The sequence below is a fragment of the Carcharodon carcharias genome, chromosome 25 (assembly GCF_017639515.1).
Source record: "Carcharodon carcharias isolate sCarCar2 chromosome 25, sCarCar2.pri, whole genome shotgun sequence".
In the NCBI taxonomy this organism is placed as follows: Eukaryota; Metazoa; Chordata; class Chondrichthyes; order Lamniformes; family Lamnidae; genus Carcharodon; species Carcharodon carcharias.
The window spans coordinates 33,675,957-33,696,255 of record NC_054491.1 but is presented as its reverse complement, the minus strand read 5'-3'; the positions used below and the strand labels follow the sequence as shown (position 1 = coordinate 33,696,255).

Here is a 20,299-nt window from a genome sequence, read left to right as displayed (position 1 = left end):
TCCCTTTAGTATGCCACAGTTTGGCCGTATTGAATCGTTTGATCAGACCATCGATGACTGGTCACATTATATTGAATGCCTCGCATTTTTCTTTTTGGCCAAGAACATATCAGGGATGGAGAAGAGACGGGGATCCTTTTATCGACGTGCGGCAGTAAAACATACGGCCTAATTCGTGGTCTAACAGCACCCAAAGCCCCAGATTCCAAGAGCTTTGATGAATTGGCAAACCTTGTGAAAAGCCACTTTCAGTCGAAATCCTCGGTAACCACGCAGCGTTTTAAATTTAATTTGTGGTGTTGCGCCCCTAGAGAGAGACAATCACTTCCTGTGTAGCAGCCTTAAAACAACTGAGAGAGTATTGAGAGTTTGCCGCGTCGATCAATAACATGTTAAGAGACCGATTAGTATGTGGAATTAATGAAGATGCGAGTTAAAAAAGATTGTTGTGAGAAATGAATTTAGACTTCAGCAAGGCGCTGGAGTTGGCGCTTGCAATGAAAAGCGCAGTTAGGGATTCATAAGCAATCAAGGGAGTACAAAATGGTGCTGTCCTTCACGTTGGGAGGGAAGCATCGGTTAGAAATGGTACAGAAGCGCAGGGCTCCGCGAAAATACGGAAACAGCCACAATTAACAGACCAGCAAAAAACAATGGTTTAACGGATAAAATACACATTAATAATGGCAGAAATGGAACCAGACAGCCTGCAAATGAATGGAAATTTAAAAGAATTGAGTGTTTCTACCGCCATCATAATGGGCACATTATGTGATATTGTAAAGACAGATTGAGACAAAATTTTAAACAAAAAGGTAGGAATTATGAAATCCACATAATAGAGGAACCGGAAGAAACAGTCAGATATTTACTCACTACACAACTTAAAAATGGGTAAAACAGAGCCAATCCACGTGACAGTGGAAGTCAACGGAAAACCTATCCAAATAGAGGTGGATACAGGGGCATCCATGACAGTTATAAGGGAACATACATATAAATATCTGCACGGAAGAGACCACTCACTAAAACTGGAAAATTCAGATGCTAAATTAAAGACATATACTGGTGAGGACATACGAGTAAGAGGTATATGCAAGATACCAGTACAGTATGGAAATCTGTCTGTTACTTTACCCCTAATAGTGATAGCAGGCAGAGGACTGAGTGTCCTCGGAAGAAACTGGTTAAGAGAGGTTAAGCTTGAGAAACTACTGAGATCTCAATCAGAAGCAGGAAATGTTACTGTTTGGGAAAAGGAGTACGTTGAGACTCAACAAAAGGAACTCGTAGGTGCTTCAGGACCGATGCCCTCAGATCCCAATTTGGACCACTAAAAAGGTATGAGAAAGAACAGAAAAAATTCAGCATATCTCTGGCCAAGATGAAGAATAAATTAGCCCAGAAACCACAACAATGCTTAATTCTCCAGGAAACAACTAACAAATTTAAAGAAGAGATGAAGTATCACCTACATGAAAACCAAGAAGCTTTAAAAATAGAGACCCCTGAGTTTTCAAAGGAGCTGACAGATGAAGAAATGCTGGAAGGCTCAACCACTTGAGCTCACTCAAGTTGAGCTTAAACCTGAGCCTAATCTGGCCAATAGGGAAATTGAAAAGAAGGCCAAGATTAAAGTCAGCGCTGCTAAGAAGAAAACCCATCAAAAGAAGATACATAGGAAGAAAAAGTGGAATTATTGACAAGGCACCAAAATTTTATTTTACATACGGCAAGCTGATCAGACCACGTTGAATTTAGCCTTGTCCACATTCTGTTTTTGAGAACCTTCCTGACAGTTGACCTTCAAATTGTTGCACTTGGAGGGGAGGGACAGCAGGAGTGCATGTGATTGGGCCCGAAAGAGGGCGAAAGGAACTCCCCTTGGTTTGGAAGTACCTGTAGGATCTGTTGGGCCTGAGAGATTTGAAGAGACAAACTTACCGGTACCTACTGGAGAGCCAAGTGGACAGATGACTCCTGAGAGGGAGGCCTTGGATAAACCGTCTGAAGTCATAGGACTATGACATTCGACACGTTTGAAGAAGCCTCCAGAGAGACTGAATTTGTAAGTAGTTTATTGTGTAAATAATGAATACATTGCAAAGATTGTAAATTGTACTTTTGAGTAAAGGGGGAGGGATGTAGTAATCTGAGGTGCAATATACCTTTAAGAGAATGTGACCTGATTGACCGCGTAACTGTAATATCCAATGGTTGTGTAGCGGGTGCTACAATGTTAATCAGTAGTTTAGAATAGTGCTTGGTTGAAGAAGCACACATTGTGTTAGTGCTGTGTTACTTGTGTAAATAAACAGCATGTGCTTCAGCTTATTGGTCTCTGCATCTGTAGTATATTGCTTGCCAACTCACCCCCCTGTAGATAACTGTGCAAACGTGTTCGTGAGCGAAGTGACCCGGCAGAAGGAACATAACAGACAGGATTGCTGGCAGGACTGGAAATTCCCATCCAAAGGCAACAGACTTTTGGCTGCTTTCCAAATTTTCTGGTCCCACCTGCGACAATTCCTTTTGCAGGCGGGACCGGAAAATCCTGGCTGTTATTTCTAAACACTTGTTATTAAAAATAGCGAGAAGAAAGCTTATTCCACCCACTTACAAGTGGATGCACATCTATTTGGCCAGAGTACATCAGCAGAAAACAATTGGCCTTTGGGTATGTAATTTGTAACTTGCTGCTTATATCTTGAGAGAGAGAGAGTTCATTTTCTGGGGTTGTATAATGGACCTTGACTGAGCAATGGTGCTTTGGTTCAACAATCTCATAGGACATTCCCCTGAATCACATCAGGCATGAAACTGTTGGAAAATGGTATACAGTCTAACACGTGATAATGACAGTGGCACACTGGTTCCCCTAGCCTGTCCCCCACAATACGCATCACATTAACATACAAAAACCACTCCACCTCACCAGAAAGCTGTGTAATGTGTGCTTGTGTGAAGCATAAGTTGCTTGTGAAAGATTCCCATATGGTCCCAAGTGCTGGCGCGGCATTGTCTTTGTACTTGAACAGTACACAATGTTGAACGTTTGCCACCTCATTTAAATCCTGCTAGGTATATCTGTGGCAATGCCATCAGTACTGTATGAACAGCATGGCTGATGCCTTGCTTTGAACCTCATTGAATGTTGGCACACACCCTTGGCAGACAACATTCCAGGAAACCAAAGTGAAAAAACATAATTATATTGGGCCAATGATATAATTAAGGGTCAAGGGCCATGTTTCAGAACCACCCTGGGGCTGAAAGGCATAATGAAGAAGATGCAGTAATGTGATTAATGAGAAATTAGTGAAATCAAGCTTGTGTTTTAAAAGATGGAAAGAAAGGGAGGTGCTTTAATCCACCATTCTGACATCCTGTGAAGCAATGAACTAGAATAGAGCCTATGCCATGAATCTTGATTTCAGCACAGTGTGGAATAGTGATCAACAATGAGCAGACCTACCTTCCATAGCAAGTGTCTGCCAATCCCTGAATGGTTCCATGCCAGGTGACTGCTGGTAGCATGCCCTCATACTTAATATGCAGGTATTTCAATGACTGAATTTTTGTTAAATATTTCCAGAATTCTTTGAGGTGAGGGGAAGGATCGATGCATACATATTTTAATCAGTACAATTAGTACATGAGTTGTTGAGAAGATGGATGTTGATATTCATGTTAATTGAAAATACTGGAACTGCAGTGCAGTTCAATCATCATCTGCAGTGAAAAAGATCGAGGCTGGGAATTGGTTCGATCATTACTGAATAGTCATCAGGAACCACGTCTGATTTTCTTTTCACTTCTTCCAGGCCCACCAAGCCCAATTGTAGCACCTCCTCCCACTGCTCAACTACTCGGCACAGACTGGGACCTTCCTATAGACTGACTGTTTCCACCAGTCACTGGATAAACTTGACTCAAAACCACTGCAGGAGTCACAAAGAGAGATAGGCCAACCTCTTAGGTCTTCATCAAAATTAATGATCATGTTAGAGCACTCCCACACCATTAACCCACCTTCTCCCAGATAACTGGAGCTTACAGTAGTTTGTGCTTCAATCTCAGATCCCAACTTTTCCTTTTGGCTCTAGTGCAGCGATTTCACCAATCTGGAGAACCTCATAGGGACAATATCCCCTTCCTGTTGCCTGCAAGTATGTGGAAATCATGGGCACAACGTCCACGGACTTCTGCCCATTTATTGAATAGAGAACCATGGGCAAGAGCCTGGAATTCCGATCTGTGCAATCAGCAGTTGCAGCTCCATCAATAGTGCAAACTTGAAAAATTAGCCCTCTTCAATCACAAGTCGAGGGCCCCAGTATCTGAGCACTCACCCATTAGGGACAACTCTGTCACCAGGATTTTCCGCTCACTGCCATGAGTGGCAGCAGTGCCGGCAGTGGGAGACGCCGGGCTGGATTTTCCCTGTGGGTTTCTGAACCCCACAGTCAGGTTGAAATGTAATCAGAAGCCTGCATTGTGTGGGAAACAGTCACTCAACAGCCAGAGGGCTGCTCATCGTCTGGTTAACACGGTGGTTGGGCTCTCGAAGCTGGAAAGCCAATCAATGGCCTTCCAACTTGGAAACAACGGCAGGATGCCAAGGCAGGTAAGTGAGGGAGAGGTCACTTCAAAATGGAGGCGCCTTCTCTCCAACTTTTCACAATTTAAATGGAGTTAAATAAAAAATGGCCTAGCAGCTGGGCTAGGGGATGCAGGGGGTGGTGGCGGTGGGGTGAACCCCTCTACATGGCGGCCTAAGTCTGCTGCTGTCCCCAGTCAGGCAGAGGTGGCCTCTAAGTCTGCCAGGAGTGCTAGTCCCATGGTTTGCAGTTGGGAAGCTGCTTCCTGGCAGCTAACCAGGCTACTGCTATCTCCAGGAACCTGGAGGATGTGGAAAACCGCAGTTGGCCTTAATAGGCCCTTAATAAGTTTAATCAGCTACCTGCCCACACCCCTACACTTCCTGCGACCTGCCTCCTGGAAAGTGGTCAGGGAGGGGGAGGGGCTGGAGTGGGGGAGCCCCAGCTTCCTCTGTTTCCAGTTCTGGCGGTGGCACAGTGTTCAGTCCCCCCATTTGGTCAAAGACCTGAGGCCTTGTGCCTCATTTCCAGCAAAGTTATTGTTGCTGAGCAGGGAGTATCTTTGACTCTTGGCCTATGAGCTAGCATTTTTGCAAGGAACCTTATCTTCTAGGGGTGCTTTTTGGCAATTCAGCCACATTCCACTCACAACCATTGTAAAATTGTGGCCAAATTTCTGATTGGCTAAGTTTGTTGCCAACATTTCTAAATTCCTAAGATTTCTCCTATTGTGTTCCATTTATAGTTTGAGTCCCAGGGTTTCAATGCTGGATTTCATAAACAAATCACTCAGTGAGTGTAGATTCTAAATTTAGAAGGTAACTGCGCGTTATTGTGTGTGCCTTGATTTTGTAAGGTCAGGCTAGGGAGAGGCAGTCAAAGTGCGATTAGTTGAACCATGATATATGTAGTAGATGTGAGTTGCAATCCCTGGATGACAGAAGCACTGCATCTCTTCCAAAATATTTTCTAGGAGGATTTCCTCCCTTTTCTTCACCCTCTCATCTTTGCCCTCTAAATCCCAGAATTGCCCCCCTGCTATTATCCCCCTCTGTGCCTGCAGCTTCTGGTTACTTATTGATCACTGTAGGCTTTGGGTGTGTCTCCACATGAGGAGAAGAATGGACCCCCAAAAATTTTTCAGCTTTTCAACACAGTTCACATCAAATATTTGATGCAAATATGAAGAAAATGTGGATCCAAACTGTTGCTTATATAAAACTATGAATATTTCAATGTTTAATAAGTAGTCATTTGGCTCCTGTCTGGTGTTTTTGTGCTTTAAGTATGTTCCTATGCTGATTCCTATGTGTAAGTGTTTCAGTGACCTCTCCACCCCTATGACCGTGGGATATATTGGGATAAGTAATGCGATAAAGCACGCAGTTTGGCCAAATGAGCTCAGGTCCTTGCAGGAGGTCAGCTTATTTATTTCATGTTTTGGTGGACCAGGCGATTTATTCATGGTACACTGAGAGTACCAGGACAAGTGTTAGGTGATGGCAACCAGTGAAAGGATATCAGGCTGCCTGATCTATTCTGGGTGATTCTCTCACATTGGGTGCTGGGCTCTTGAGGGGAAGGGGGGGCGGTGTTTACTGGGCTAGGGATATCAGCTGTTTTTCTGTGTACAGTAAGCCCCCATTTTAAACAGCCTCATTTAGCGTTGTTCCAATTTAACGTTGAGGATTTAATGGGGCTGGTATGAGCATTTACCATCCACTTTAGTATTGTTTTGCACCAGGGCTGATGTAGCATGCATGACCTGTTGGGCGCCATTTTGGAGCACTCTTTCGAGCTCCCAGACTCTCTCCTGCTTGCCAATCCTCCCCTGCTCCCCGACTCCCTTCCGTTCCCTGATCCTCCTACTTACCGCTCCCTTCCACTAGCCAAGTCTCTCCCATTCACCAACTCTCCCTTTCCCCGACACTCCTGTTCCTTGACTCTCTCCTGCTTCTCGACTCTCTTTTGCTCCTAGACTCTCTCCCACTTGCCACCCTCCCACTCGCTGCTTTCCTCCCCAACCCTCCCGCTTGAAGGTCCTCTCGTTCTTTCTTTCGCTTCCTCCCTCTCACACCCCTCTGGGGAGAGGGAAGCAGTGCGCAGGAGAGGTGGCAAGAGGTGAGTAGAAAGAATTAGCATATTTCCTTTATATTTTTAAATGTATTTTATTTTGAAAGTTATTTCATTTGTGGATGTAGGAATTTACTGAGTATAGTGTTTTAATATGTTTTTCTGATGAGAAAGATCCTACACAACCTAACGCCAGCTTTTACATTGGTTGTAATGGGAAAATCTAATTCGATTCATTTAAAGCTGCAATTTTCGGAAATGCAACTACAATGTTAAGTGAGGAATTACTGAATGGCAATGCAAGCTGCCCCTAAGCAGACACTCCAAATGGGCACTTGGAGCAATGTTTAGGCTTTCTGGTCACAGGTAAATAGGAATTGAGATTGGTGTTTACAGAGAATAATGAAAGGCTTAGAGTCATAACCACCCCGTGTGTGGGCAAGATGTCTACCTCGATTGAGTTATAGACCATAGGCCTCCGTATCCAGTAATACCGTTTACCTTTTGGCATTGCACTGTCGGCCCTTTTCGAGGTCAAAATACATATTTATGTGATATAAAGTGTTTTCTCTCCTTTTCTGCCTGGTCAAATGTCAGGTCTGGTGTTATGGGAATGAGAAGCAACATCACAGAAATTGGACAGTGGATGGCAGCACACACCGGCTGGAGATACCCGCACTGAATTCTGGGATTGAATACCGTGTGCAGATTGCAGCGATCAATGGTGCTGGAGTCGGGGTACACACCAAACCACAATCCGTCTATCTAGGTCAGTAAGAAGTCAGTGGAAATGAGGGAAAGAGAAGGCCATAGGCCACGGGGTGATGGTAGAGTAGGGGTAATGTCACTGCCCTAATAATCCAGAGGCCTAAGCTAATGCTCTGGGGGCACAGGTTCAAAGCTCACCACTGTAGTTGGTGGAATTTAAATTTAATTTAAAAAAAATCTGAAATTGAAAGTTAGTCCCAGTTAATGGTGACCATGCAACTATCATCAATTTTACCATGATCTTATTGAATTGCAGAGCAGGCTTGGGGGGGCCGAGTGGCCGACTCCTGTTCCTAATTCATGTTCATATTGCACCCAGTTCTATTTCATATTCCCTCCAGTTCTGTGGGTTCTCAGAAGTCTCTTTAGTATTGTGACTTGTTTAAATCAGGTTGAGGTGTGTCAAGCCAGCTTCCTTCTGCTAAAATGGGGGTTGGGGGGGGGGGGGGCGAAATTATAGACCCACAGAAGACCCACGTGTGCTGCCAGCTGCATTTCTGTTGTTAATCCAATTACTCCACACTTTTAGTCTCAGTAATCCCTTCCAGCCAACGCCCTGAGCAGGATTTTGGGTTTGGGTCAGGATCCTGACATTAAGCTCAAATGGCGGCAACAACCCTGTGTGGGGAACAGTCACCTGGCAGTGATTTTCCTCGAATTGGCCAATTAGTGGCCAGAGGGTAGGATTGTCAACCAATTAAGGATGATGGGCAGACTCCCAAAGCTGGAGGACTAAGAGAATACTCAGAAAGAGGTGAGGCCTGCAGTTCTGGTCCCTCCGTATGGCTGCAGCTGAACCAGAGAGGCAGGATGGACCCCAAAGCCTGCCCAGAGCACTGGCCTGCTGGCCTGCTGCCAGAAGATACCTTCAGGTTACTGGCCTAGTCTTCCGATGCCTCAGGGGGCCCACAGACTGACTAGAAATTCCAGTCGGCCTTGGACAGTAGGCCTTAACAAGCCATTTATCCTGCTTAATTGACAACCAGCCACTTGTTCACCCCCATCCTGCCTCGAGGAAAATAGCTCAGGGGTGGGATGGCACTGCAAACCAGCTTGCCGGCCACCTCCAAATGGAGGTGAAAATCCTGCCCCCCCACCTCACTCCGGCAACCCGTGTCACCGACTGTATCTCTATTGATGTGAATCCAGCTCAGTAACTCCTGCCAGCCAGCAGCCTGTGCTTAAAATTCCACTGAGTGCCATCTTTACTGTAGTTGTTAATGAATTTGTCTACAATCCCCCAATGAGCCATTTAAATGAAAGTAAACAGATTAATGACCTCTTTAAAATAGCGTGCCAGGAATATATAAGTGCATTAAAATATTGCTAAGTGGAATTTCAGCTGCTGCATCTCCAAGAATGGTTATCTGTAGATCAGTAATTTCTCCCAGCCAAGCCTCTGTGTTGCTGATGTTGAGCACTCTATAATTGAGGTGATAAAGGCCCTTGTGATGGTTTTGTGCTGCTTCACTTCCTGAAAGACTGATACTGTACAGAATCTGCTCCATGCTTTACAAGGTGAGAGTGTCACTTGCCCGTGCTGCTTTTTCTCCATCAGCTGACTCCGTGAAGGAAGAGGGCACTTTTAGTGAGACAAGGAGCACTCAAAAACAAGGTGATGGTTTATCCTTTGGCAGAAATGCGCTGAACCTGCACGATATTGAATCAGCTATTACAGCCTGTACAGACAGACATCTGGAAAGGAGGAACAAATGTGTGTTTCTTTAATATCTCGACTGGCAGGAGAGTCTGAGTTTAATGTCTTCTCAGAAAGATGGCACCTCTGCCAGTGCGGCACTTCCTCAGTACTGCACTGCATTGGAATAAGCTTTGATTATGTGCTTAAGTTACTGGAGTGTGACTCAGGCAACTGAATTTCTCACTGTGCTATTGGGTAGGTATAACATTCCACCTTTCCATTGCTGTAAAGTGCATGGACAAAGCCCCCTTGCCCCAAATCTTTTTCTAAATGATTGCTTTGCTTGGTTTAGCACAAAACCGGGCAGACCATGGAGAATGCAGGCTGGAAGTCCAGCCTGAGTTAGCTGGTATTGGTTGGGACCCTGTGCCAGGGAAGTGAGGAAGAACAATCAGCTAGCATTCCTAAAGCTGAATGTTATCCAGTGATCACAGCTCGGAGATATACATATTGGGTGAGGACAGGCTCAGGCTCAATGATGATAAGAACAAAAGAACTAGGAGCAGGAGCAGGCCATTCAGCCCCTCAAGCCTGCTCTGCCATTTTATAAAATCACGGCAGATCTGATTGTGGCCTCAATTATGCTTTCCGGGTCTGTTCCCCATAACCCTTAATTCTCTTATTGTTCAAAAATCTATCTAACTCAACCTTGAAAGCATTTATCGACCCTGCCTCCACTGCTCTCTAAAAGAAAATTCCACAGACTCACAATCCTCTGAGAGAAAAAAATTCTTCATCTTAAATGGGAGACCCCTAATTTTTAAACTGTGTTCGCCCTGGTTCCAGACTCCCCCACAAAGGGAAGCATCCTCTCTGTTAAATCCCCTCAAGATCTCATGTTTCAATAAGATCACCTCTCATTCTTCTAAGCTCTAATGGGTAAAGGTCCAACCTGTTCAACCTTTCCTCATAAGCTAACACCTTCATCCCAGAAATTAGTCAAGTGAGTCTTCTCTGAAGTACTTTAATGCAATTGTATCCTTTTTTAAAGTAAGGAGACCAAAACTGTACACAGTATTCCAGATGTGGTCTCACGTAAGGCCCTGTGCAGCTGTAGCAACGCTTTCCTACTTTTATGCTCGATTCCCTTTGCAATCCCTCTGTACCATAAAGTTCTGCAGTCTCCCTCTCTCCATTTAAATAATATATTGCTTTTCTATTCTTTGTGCCAAAGTGGACAAGTTCACATTTTCCCACATTATACTCCATCTGCCAGATCTTTGCTCACTCTCTTAACCTATCTAAATCATTCTGTAGACTCTTTAAGTCCTCTTGACAACTTACTTTCCTATCTATATTTGTGTCATCAGCAAATTTAAGCGACCAAACATTCGGTCCCTTTACCCAGGGATCATTGTGATAAATTGTAAATAGTTGAGCACTGATGCCTGTAGCACTCCACTAGCTACAGCTTATCTACCATCTCCTATGGTTGAATGGCCTTGCTGTCAATGCTTAAAGGGGAAGAATGCAATCAGTGCCTTCAGGAAAATTGGGGAGAGAAAAACTCCAGCACATGAACCCAATGCTCTCTCAATTGGAATAATACACAGATTTTAGCTTCAGAACGAACAATGGGTTGAGGTTTTGTGTAGAACTTTTCATTTACTTTGGAATTCTGTCCATTTAGTTGCCTGGTTTGTTCCCCACTTGTTTCTGTTGGGGCCTTTCACAGAATTCAGTCAGGGAGTTGCGAACTAGAGCCCAAATCATGTGCTTTGAGTTCACAGTCCAGGCTAATGCTTTAATGCATATTGAACAAGTGCTGCATTAGCAGAGGTGCCACTCTCTAGGCGAGGTGTTATATTATGGTCCCATCTGCTTGTTTCAGTGGTTCAGGTGGGTGCCATAGATCCCATGGCAACAGGCCATTCTCGGAATGTTTGACCAACAAGCCCCACCCTTCTCCCTTGGCCCATGCTCCTTTCACATACCTTGGCCCATTCCCTCCTCCTCCCTCCCTTGGCCAGTGCAGCTCCCTCTCTTAGCCTGTGCAACCCCCCCAATTCTCTGCCAACTCTCCTTCTCCTTTGGCCTGCTTAAGCCCATTCGGCCATAAGCACCCCCTCTCACAGCCCCTCTCTCAATCAACACTCCTCCCCTTGGCAACCAGCACAAAAACCAATTAATTGCTTGCTAATGTCTATTTATGGAATCTTATGATACGAATATGAACTAGGAGCAGGCATAGACCACTTGGCCCCTCGAGCCTGCTCCACCATTCAATAAGATCATGGCTGATCTGAATGTAACCTCAACCCCACATTCCTACCTACCCTGAATAACCTTTCACCCCCTTGTTAATCAAGAATCTATCTAGCTCTGCCTTAAAAATATTCAAAGACTCTGCTTCCACCGCCTTTTGAGGAAAAGAGTTCCAAAGATTCACAGCCCTCTGAGAGAGAAAATTTCTCCTCATCTCTGTCTCAAATGAGCGACCCCTTATTTTTAAACAGTGACCCCTAGTTCTATATTCTCCCACAAGAGGAAACAGCCTCTCCACATTCACCCTGCCAAGACCCCTCAGGATCTTAAAGGCTTCAATTAAGTCACCTCTTACTTTTCCAAATTCCAGTCTAACCTGCCCAGCCATTCCTCAAAAGAAACCCACCCATTCCTGGTATTAGTCTAGTAAACCTCTGAACTGCTTCTAATGCATTTACATCTTTCTTTAAATAAGGAGACCAGTATTGTACACAATACTTGAGATGTGGTCTCAACAGTGCCCCGTATAACTGAAGCATAACCTCCCTACTTTTGTAATCAATTCCCCTCACAATAAATGATTACATTATATTAGTTTTCCTAATTACCTGCTGTACCTGAGTACTAAACCTTTATGATTCATGCACTAGGACACCCAGACCCCTCTAAATCTCAGAGCTCTACAGTCTTTCACCATTTAGATAATAAGTTTATTTTTTAATCTTCCAGCCAAAATGAACTATTTCGCATTTGCCCGCATTATTCTACATTTCCCAGATCTTTGCCCACTCAACTTAACTTATGTACGTTACTTTGTAACCTCCTTATGTCCTCTTCACAATTTACTTTCCCACCTATCTTTGTGTCGTCAGCAAATTTAGCAACCATTCCTTCGGTTCCTTCATCCACGTCATTTATATAAATTGTGGAAAAGTTGAGGCCCCAACACTGATCCCTCTGGCACACCACTCATCACATCCTGCCAACCAGAAAAAGACCTATTTATGCCAACTCTCTGCTTCCTGTTAGCTAGCCAATCTTCTATCCATGCCAATATGTTACCCCCTACACTATGAGCTTTTATTTTCTGCAATAACCTTTGATGTGGCATTTTATCAAATGTCCCTGGAAATCTAAGCACAGTACATCCACCAGTTCCCCTTTATTCACAGCACATGTGACTCCTTCAAAGAACCCCAATAAATTGGTTAAACATGATTTCCCTTTTACAAAACCATATTGACTCGGTCTGAATGCCTTGAATTTTTCTAAGTGCCCTGCAATGAAATCTTTAATAATGGCTTCTAACGTTTTCCCTATTACAGATGTTAGGCTAACTGGTCTATAGTTTCCTGCTTTCTGTCTCCCTCCCTTTTTGAATAAAGAAGTTACAGTTACTATTTTCTAATCTAATGGAACCTCCCCCGAATCTAGGGAATTTTGGAAAATTAAAACTGGTGCACCAACTATCTCACTAGCCACTTCTTTCGAGACGTTAGAGTGAAGTCCATATGGATGTGGGGATTTGTCAGCCCACAGCCCCAACAATTTACCTAACACCACTTCTCTGGTGATTGTAATTTTCCCAAGATCCTCCCTTCCCTCCATTTCCTGATTTCCAGCTATTTCCAGGATGTTGCTTGTGTCCCCTGTAGTGAAGACTGAAGCAAAATACTTGCAAAATAATTCATCTGACATCTCCCTACTTTTCATTATCAATTCCCCTGATGCACTTTCTGTAGGACCAATGTTCACTTTGTTAACTCTTCTTATTTTAATATCTATAGAAACTCTTACTATCCATCTTTAAATTACTAGCTAGCTTTCTCTCATACTCTCTTTTTGTCATTCTTTGCTGTTCTTTATATTCTTTTGAATCTCCGGACCTGCCACCTGTCTTTGCGTAATTACATACTTTTCCTTTAAGTTTGTTACTGTCTTTAACTTTTTTAGTTAATCACGGATAATGGGCCCTCCCCTTGGAATTTTTCTTCTCATTGGAATGTATATGTTCTGTGTATTCTGAAATATCCCTTTAGAAACTCAGTAGCAGATGTTTATTGACCTTCCCCTTAACCTTATTTGCCAGTTCACTTTAGCTAGCTTTGCTTTCATGCCTCCCTAATTACCCTTATTTAAGTTTAAAATACTAGTCTTGGACACACTAATTTCCCCCTCAAAATGAATGTAAAATTCAATCAAATTATGATGGCTGCTACCTAGGGGTGCCTTCACTAGGAGGTTGTCAATTAATCCTATCTCGTTGCTCAGTACCAGGCCCAGTATAGCCTGCTCTCTGGTTGGCTCCAGAACATGCTGTTCTAAGAAACTACCCCAAAAACCTTCAATGAACTTCTCATCTACGCTATCTTCGCCCATCTGATTTTTCCAGTCTATGTATAGATTAAAATCTCCCATGATATTGCTGTACCTTTCTGGCAAGCTCCCATTATTTCTTCCTTTACACTCTGTCCTACTGTTTAGTTACAATTAGGGTGCCTGTACACCACTCCCACAAGTGACTTCCTGCCTTTATCATTCCTCATCTCAACCCAAACCACTTGCACATCCTGGTTTCCTGAACTTAGGTCATCCCTCTCTAATGTGTTAATAGCATCATTAATTAACAGAGCCATCCCTCCACCTCTTCCTAACTTCCTGTCCTTCCTAAATGTCACATACTCTTCAATATTCAGGTCCAAATCTGTGACATCCTGTTGCCATGTCTCTGTAATGGCTATCAGATCATATTTATTTCTATTTGCACTATCAATTCATCTGTTTTGTTTCGAATGCTATGTGCATTTAGATAAAGTCTTTAGTTTTGTCCTTTTATTATTTTTGTAGCGTTGAGCCTTATCTGCTGACTTACTCTTAGATTTGTATTCTCTGTCTCTTCCTATCACAGTCTGTTTATCATTTCCCATAATAATACCTGTCTCTCTTGCCATGTCTCTACTCTTTGGTTTACCACATCTTTCCAAATTTGATCCCTTGCCCCCACTAGTCAGTTTAAAACCCTCTCTACTTGCCTATTTAAACAACACCACCAGCCTCATCATCGTTCAGGTGTAGACACTCCCAATGGTACAAATCCCATTTTCTCCAATACTGTTGCCAGTGCCCCGCAAATTGGAACCCACTTCTCCCACACCACTCTTTGAGTCACACATTCACTTCTCTAATCTTAGTTGTCCTATGCCAATTTGCATTGTGGCTCAGGTAATAATCCAGAAATTATTACATTTTGAGTTTCTGCTTAATTTTGTGCCTAGCTCATCATACTGACTATGCAGAGCCTCCTTCCTCATCCTGCCTATGTCCTTCATACCTGCATGGACCATGACTACTGAATTCACCCACTCCCGCTGCAAGTACCTCTCCAGCCCCGAGCAGATGTCCCAAACTCTAGCACAGGGCAAGCAACTAAGCTGCCTGGACTCTCACTCTGCTACAGAGAACAGTGTCAACCCTCCTCACTATACTGTCCCCTACTACCATTACATTCCTTTTTGCTCTTCCCACTTGGATGGTCTCTTGTACCATGGTCCGTTTGCTCATCCACCCTGTAGCCTCTACTCTCATCCAGACAAGCTGAGAAAACCTCAAACCTGTTGGATAATTGCAGAGGCTGACATTCTTGTGCTCCTGCCCTATGGGTCCCCTTACCTGCCTCACTTGCAGTCACAACCCCCTGTCCCTGGCCACTGACCAAATCAGAAGACCCTATCCTAAATGGTGTGAAAGCATCCCGGTAACTTTCCCCCTCCCTGATGTGTCGCAGAGTCTGCAGCTCAATGACTCTGAGCCTAAGTTCCTCAAGCCACAGACTTAACCACAATGTTTTAAATAATTACTTAATTATATTAATCACTTATTTATGTTGCTTTCTTGCATATCTTATTAACTTAAGCACCAATTTGTGTACTATATTAAACCTAAGGGATCGAATAGAACTTACCCACTTACCAGATACTCACCAAACAGCTAGCTCCTTTCCCTGTAGTAGATCAAGCACCAATTTCTATGGGGTGAGAAAGATAGAAAGAGGAAATGAACAATTTCTTGCCCCTAACTTCACCGAACTGCCCTCTCGTCAACTTCCAAGTCTTCACTCAGTTAGTCAGCTGCACTCCATTTTCTAAGGCTGCACTAAAGAACTTAGTAAACTGAACTTGGGCTACTAAAACCAGACTCAGCCAGTTAACTAATTAACTATGCAGCTCCTACAGCTGAGAGTGAGTTTACCCTGTCTAAACTGCAAGAAAGAAAGAACTTAGCCTGCTTACACGGTATTTTCCAGTTACTGCTAATTACAGACTAGATTAGATTTTAAGAGCAAAATTTAAGAACAAAGTTAGCAGTTAAAACTCTCCTCAGACCAAACTCCAAGTCTTCACTCAGTTAGTCAGCTGCACCCCATCTTGCTGTGCAATGGAACAGTTGCCATTTTTGCCTGCAATAAAGCAGTTCATTGTATGTGAAATACCTGGAGGTGTTTCGAAGATATTTAGTAAGATGCTGCAGTCTTTCTTTATCTCTGATCTATTCAGCCTCTTGCCCTGGATATTAAACACTACCTGCTCAACAGACATGAAGCATCCTAAGTAAATAATTTGGATCTCATATGGGATAGATTGTAGCTCTGTACAAGTCACACAAAGGTTATCTTGTGTGATTATGAAATACAACAAACTCATTTTTTTTAAATAATGAAAAATCTATTCATTTATCCATTGTAGATTCTTTCTGTGCTGTGTTATAATGAGTTGAACAGAAAACAATCATTTATCATTCGCCCTGCGCTGTAGGATTGAGACAGAGTTATTTCACATCATGTCGGGTACTTGATTGGAAACAGGAAAACAGGAATTGTGTACATTACATGCTCAGTTCCCTCATTCATCCCCATCAATCACCTAGGGTTAGAGGCCAACAGACCCCAGCCCCTTTTACACATGCAGCCCAGTTATAAACACAACACAGTAAAAGCAACACAACAGAAGGACAGAGTAATTTCAGAGATAGGAGATTTTTATGAAGTTGGCAGCCATAAAATTATTTTATGAAACCAGTCAGGAAAAATTATGGTACTTTACTAGGATGACAAAATCGCTTTTCCAGCTAAGAGAGTCTGGGCTGCTTTAAAATGAAAAAAAATTAAAAAGTTGCATTGTTATGGCACTTAAGACATCCCGAAGCAATTATTGCCCAATGAAGTACTTTTAAAGTGTAGTCACTGTTGTAATTGTAGGAAACACAGCAACCAATTTTCACATAGCAATCTCCCACGAACAGTAATATGAACATACGAATTAGGAGCAGGAGTAGGCCACTCAGCCCCTCGAGCCTTCTCTGCCATTCAATAAGACCATGGCTGCTCCAACTGTAACCTCAATGCCACATTCCTGCCTACCTCCGATAACCTTTCACACGCTTGCTTATCAAGAATCTACTTAGCTCTGCCTTAAAAATATTCAAAGATTCTGCTTCTACCATCTTTTGAGCAAGAGAGCTCCAAAGACTCATGTCCCTCAGAGAAAAGAAATTCTCCTCATCTCTGTTTTAAATGGGCAACCCCTTATTTTTAAACAGTGACCCCTAATTCTAATGTGATAATGACCAGATAAACTGTTTCAGTGATGTTGATTTAGTAATTAAAAGTTGACCGGGGCTCTCAGGAGAACTTCTCTGCTCCTCTTTGTAACAATGCCATGGGATCTTTTACATCCACTTTAGAGAGCAGATAGGGCCCGCCTGAAATGTGGCACCGCTGACAGATCAGCACTTCCTCAGTACTGCAGGACAGGGGCTTCTAGTTGTAGTGGTCATTGGAGTATATTGTGTGCCTTATATACTACATCACCAACCCTCCAACCCTGCCCCTTTCACTTGGTGCTCCATTTATCATTAGGCCTTCGATCTCTGGGACAATGAAAGAATCACAATGAGAAGGGCTCAAAGTGTTCCCATGAAAGGTGGGTGGTGGGGGTGGGGGGTGCTGCTCCAAGCTGGAGCCAGGGTCTCACCCCGCCCCCCCCCAAACAAAAGCAGAAAAATTTTAATTTTGAAACTTTTTAAGTGAAACCCTTGACACGGGGACTTCTGGGACAAGGGGAGGGACCCAGTTTCCGACTTTGGACCTGTAACTCTTCCTCTGGCCTTTCCAGCTCTTAATCAGAGGAATGACCCCATTACACGGCTGAAGGCCTTCTGGGTAGGCTGCTGCCTGTGATCCAGTCAACCCTGTAGAATCAGTGTGGATTTCTTGGTGCAACAATTGGGAATGACATCATGGTCTGTGGCAATGAATGCAGGGCTCTGTTCAGTAAATGACTTCATAATTGTTTGCCTGATCAGTGTGTAAGTTGGACATAACTTGGGAAAAATGATCCATTCTGCTGGATTTCTGCACATTAGCACCTCACCTGGTTTTCTGGTCAGGCTCTATACTGGTGCCTGAAAGGGTCCAGTATTGAAATTTGTGATATTTTTTATTGTATTTTCAAATCTTTTTGCCTTTTTGTTTAGTTCATCAAGGAGCATTGTGCCAAGTGTTCTGCTGTTTATTTGGTGCGTCCAGGATGTTGGAACAAATGGTTTCCCAATGGGAAATCCACCATAGTTATGATTTCATGAGGAAGAATACCATGAGGAATAGAGAAACGTTAGGATGTTTGGGATGTACCGGAAACAGGCTCTATATTCATAACATGATCTTTCCACACACTACATTTATCTACCCACCCAATTACTGCCCAAAAGTAGCCAGTCAGGCTTGAGGTCACTAGGCAATCAGACACAGAACTGTACCATCTACTGCAAGAATACCTGTACCTAAAAAAGCAGTATAGAGCTGCCACTGCTGGTAACAGTTACTTGTGACCTCCAGTCCTCTTCCTCTGCACCCTTTTCTGATTGCTTCTCTGCTGTCTGTTTGGGAGAGTGTGGACACACTTCGTGCTACCTTGTTCTAAGCCACTTGCACCAAGAAACTTAATTGCTACTCTCTGAATTTATCATGTATCATTGAGTTTTATCAGCCATTTTTGTTGCCCAAAGAGACTTTGCAGAAGATGAAATACACGGTGAAAAAATTAGCTGTCTTTTCTATTGTTATGAGCATTTTATCCCCACACATGCAGCCACTTAACCCTTTAAATGGCCTGATCATTAAATTTGCCCATCACCTTTTACACCTGATTTCCAACACTGGTCGCCTCCTTGAACCAACGCATATGTGTGTGTACGCACACACACGCTGACACACACACAGACATGCAGACACAGACGCAGACCTTTTACACCTGATTTTGCACCACTGGCCACCCCCTGAATACAGGCACATGCTCACACATATGCACATGTATGCACACACACCCCCTCCTGCATACACAAACACACTTTCCCACAATAAGCCACTATAGATTAGGAATCTACTCATGTGATGTGAATTAAGTTGACTCCGAAACAAGAAATAAAATGGGGTCAGTATATGAATGGTTAGACAGATTCTTACTACGCAGTGGCCAAGAAATCCCTTGCCAGGAACCTTACCAATGAGCAGCAGCTTCTGTGGTTTAATTTCTTATAAGGAAGCCATTTTCTGTTCTTTCACCCCTATCAGGAGAGTCCATGGCTTCAGTGGGTGGGGAATGATACACAAGAGAGAACTGCCATGGTCTTGATGGGCTGAATGGCCGCCTCCTGTGCTGTAATGATGGTGAGACACTACAACTGTGTGGAACAAACTGGATGGACCAGTTGGTCTTTTCCTGCCCATCATTTTCATACGCTTGCATGCTTTTTTTTAAGGGATAAGTGTCTCCACTCTACATAATGACTCGTGCTTTAACTGTTTAGGGTGTTAAGTATTCATTTGCTGGGAACCTTTAAATTTCAGATCCTTCAACTCAAGAAAAGTCAATGAAGTCCTCGATCCTTGGACTGGTGCTGGAGTTTGTGAGGCAGCCAGTTTTCATTGCGAGTGCTGGGAGTGTGATCTGGGCTGTCCTGATGGTGCTCAGTGTGTGTTTGTACTGTCGCCACCGGACAAAACGCTGTAATATCCAAAAGAAACACAGACTAAGCAAAGGTGAGAGAAACCTTGTGACAAGTTATCAAAACCACGGGACCCTTTAAGAAGTTTGGAGACTTGGCAAAGTAGTAACATGGAGCTGAGGGCAAGCAGGTTGATGCTACTCACCCATGGAGCTGTTTATTGAAGGAGTCCAGTGTTTGCTACCTGCCCTAATTGGATAGGTGTATGGGGTTGGGCATAATTCTACCCACAAGGAATTGTTTATCTAGGATATAGTGTCAGAATTATCTTTGAAGAAAGACCAGGGACCCCCTCAGTTTTGGAAACTACATAACATCAGTTAGTCTCATATTCCATTTGTCACAGAGCAGTATTTACTGAAAAGTGGGATAGGGTGTGTGATGATTGAAATGAAAGAGAAGGAAGAGAAATGGAATACTGAAGGAAGGAGAGTGTGATAGTAATGGAGGACAGGAAGAGATGTAACAGCAGCAGAACAGACAGAGGTAGGAGTGGAAGAGAAGGGAGGGAGATAGTAATGGAAACATAGGCTGGGATTTTCCAGTCCCGTCATGTGGTGGGACCCGCTGCAGGGGATGCAGTGGGTTAGCCAATAGTCCATTGACTTTCAGCAGGACTGAAAGATCCCGGCGGCTGTAAAATCCCGGTCCTAGGGAATATGTGGCAAAGAATGAGGCCCTTCAGTCCATCCTGTGTCTCTGGTTGGAAAGTGGTTATCCAGCTGAATCCCATTTTCCAGTTCTTGATCCAAAGCCCACATTGTGGCACTTCCAGACCAGAACTTTACCCCTTCCCCCATTTAAGGGTTTCTTTCAGCCACTACGAGTATTTTACCAGTGGCAGTGGGGGGGGAGCAAGAGTTATACCCTGGCAGCCTGCTTGTGCCCCATG

The 20,299-nt window shown here is 43.6% G+C and overlaps 1 protein-coding gene across 2 annotated transcripts in view; it reads left to right on the top strand.

Annotated features, from left to right (window-relative positions):
* Positions 1-20,299, top strand: part of robo4 (roundabout, axon guidance receptor, homolog 4 (Drosophila)) — a 145,612-nt gene that overhangs the window by 73,277 nt on the left and 52,036 nt on the right. For both annotated transcript variants that reach the window (XM_041174559.1, XM_041174561.1), the window contains 2 exons: positions 7,272-7,443; positions 19,250-19,441. In XM_041174559.1, coding sequence (XP_041030493.1) covers positions 7,272-7,443; positions 19,250-19,441 — 364 coding nt within the window. The remainder of the gene's footprint in view (positions 1-7,271; positions 7,444-19,249; positions 19,442-20,299) is intronic.